The sequence below is a fragment of the Solanum pennellii genome, chromosome 10, assembly GCF_001406875.1.
Source record: "Solanum pennellii chromosome 10, SPENNV200".
Lineage (NCBI taxonomy): Eukaryota > Viridiplantae > Streptophyta > Magnoliopsida > Solanales > Solanaceae > Solanum > Solanum pennellii.
In genome coordinates this window covers 45,705,911-45,707,802 of record NC_028646.1, presented here as the reverse complement: position 1 = coordinate 45,707,802, position 1,892 = coordinate 45,705,911, and the positions used below count along the sequence as shown (strand labels likewise).

The 1,892-nt window shown below is 34.9% G+C and overlaps 1 protein-coding gene across 1 annotated transcript; it reads left to right on the top strand.

Annotated features, from left to right (window-relative positions):
- The first annotated feature begins 390 nt into the window (after window positions 1-390).
- LOC114074248 lies at window positions 391-1,337 on the top strand. Its single transcript, XM_027912116.1, has 3 exons — window positions 391-585; window positions 820-956; window positions 995-1,337. The coding sequence occupies exons 1-3, from the start codon at window positions 391-393 to the stop codon at window positions 1,335-1,337; spliced, it is 675 nt and encodes a 224-aa protein (XP_027767917.1).
- Window positions 1,338-1,892: the final 555 nt, after the last annotated feature.

The window sequence follows — 1,892 nt, the reverse complement described above, 5'->3', positions numbered from 1 at the left end:
TCCGAACCAAGCTATATGTGGATGGTTCAATAAAAAAACATAAAGAAGGCTTGTAGTTAAGGGTTATGCGCGGATTTTTGGAGTAGATTATTCTGACACTTTTGTTCTAGTTGCTAGGCTTGATACAATCAGATTGCTTACAACTGTTTCTCCACAACTTGGCAGGAAAGTGCATCAGAAGGATGTCAAATCAACATTTCTTGATGGCGTTCTTGAAGAAGAAATTTATATTTAGCAACCTGAACTGTTTGTTATATATGGAAAGGAAGATAAAGAGTATCACCTACATTAAGCTCCTTATGGCTAAAAACAGGCACCCAGAGATTTGTATAGTCGAATAGATTATATTTGCTTGGTCTCCTTTTTGAAAAGACTTTTTCTGATTTTACAATGTATGTTAAACATAATCGCGGTGAGATTCTTGTTGTTTCTCTCTATGTGGATGAACTTTTGATTACAGGGAGCAGTGAAAAGCTACTTGATGAGTTCAAGAAAGATATGATGGATGCTTTTGAAATGTCTGATCTTGGTCCTATGACATATTTCCTTGGAATGGAGATTACACAACGAAAAGATGAGTTTTTCGTTTGCTAGATAAAGTACGCAAAGGAAATTCTCAAGAACTTTAAAAGCGAAAATTTCAAAGAGATTAGAACTCCCATGAACCAAAAAAAGAAACAAACTAAAGATGATGAGCCGAAAAGGTGGATGAGACATAATTCAAAAGTTTGATGGGTGTTTAATGTATATTACCGCAAAAAGACCCGATATATTACATGTTGTACGTGTTTTATCTAGATTCATGCATTACATTTGCAGGCAGCCAAAGAGTTTGTGATGCATAAAAGTAACCATCACCTATGGAGTCAAGTTCAGAAGAGTCAACCGGTAAAGCTTTGTGGGTATTCTGATAGTGATTGGGGCCGTTCTGAGGATGATGCAAAGAGAACTTCAGGGTACTCTTTTGTCTTCGTTCTGAAATTTTCTCACGTAGTTGTAAGAAACAAGATATTATAGCCCAATCTACCACGGAAGCTGAGTTTGTGGCAACTGTAGCAGCAGCCCATCAAGCATTAGGGATGAAGAAAATTCTTGTTTCTTTTCATATGGAATCAACTCAAAACATCAAAGTGTTCCTGGACAACGGAGTAGCAGTAGCTATATCTCACAATCTTGTGTTTCATGGAAGAACTAAGAACTTCAAAATCAAGTTCATTTTCTTGAGAGAACTTCAAAAAGATGGATATATAACCCTTGTCTACTGCAAGACAGAGGAACAATTTGCTGATATATTAACTAATCCTTTACCAATCAGCAAGGTTCAGTTTCTCAAATAGAAAAGCGGAGTTTGCAGTTTCCAAAGCAAGGACGAGTGCTAGAAATTTACTTGTTCAACTGCAGTTGTTTTTACTTTTACTAATTTATATTAGTTAATACTTAGTCAATTAGTTGTTAGCCATCTATTCCTATTATTCAAGATTAAGTTAGTGAGTTAGTGTTATTAATTTACTTAAATAACAAGATGAATTGAAATTTGAAAATGATTAACTTTTATTGAACTTCAAGCTGATTAAATAAGTAGAGGGGCAGTACCACTAACTGAGAAAATAGACTCATTGACTTCTAAAAAACTGCTAACATGCCTATAAAATAGGAACAACTATAACTATTTAATTAGATAATGACTAAAATAAAACTAATCTCATAATAATCAACTGAAGTCTCTGGCCCATCCAAACCAGATCATGAGACACGTAACAACACTCCTCCTGAATCAGGAGCTGTAAACTCCCATGTTTTCTCTAAGAAATTCGAATCTGCTAACATGAAATGACTTTGTAAAAATGTCTGCCACTGGATTCCCTTATTTGCAATAGAGTAAAACCACTTCA

What these genes read in the sequence shown, in the direction of transcription:
- LOC114074248 (XM_027912116.1), top strand. Translation starts at nt 391, where the DNA reads ATGTATGTTAAACATAATCGCGGTGAGATTCTTGTTGTTTCTCTCTAT. An exon ending in AACGAAAAGATGAGTTTTTC is followed by an intron (nt 586 to 819) that starts GTTTGCTAGATA and finishes TTACATTTGCAG; the next exon opens with GCAGCCAAAGAGTTTGTGAT. An exon ending in GATGCAAAGAGAACTTCAGG is followed by an intron (nt 957 to 994) that starts GTACTCTTTTGT and finishes TTTCTCACGTAG; the next exon opens with TTGTAAGAAACAAGATATTA.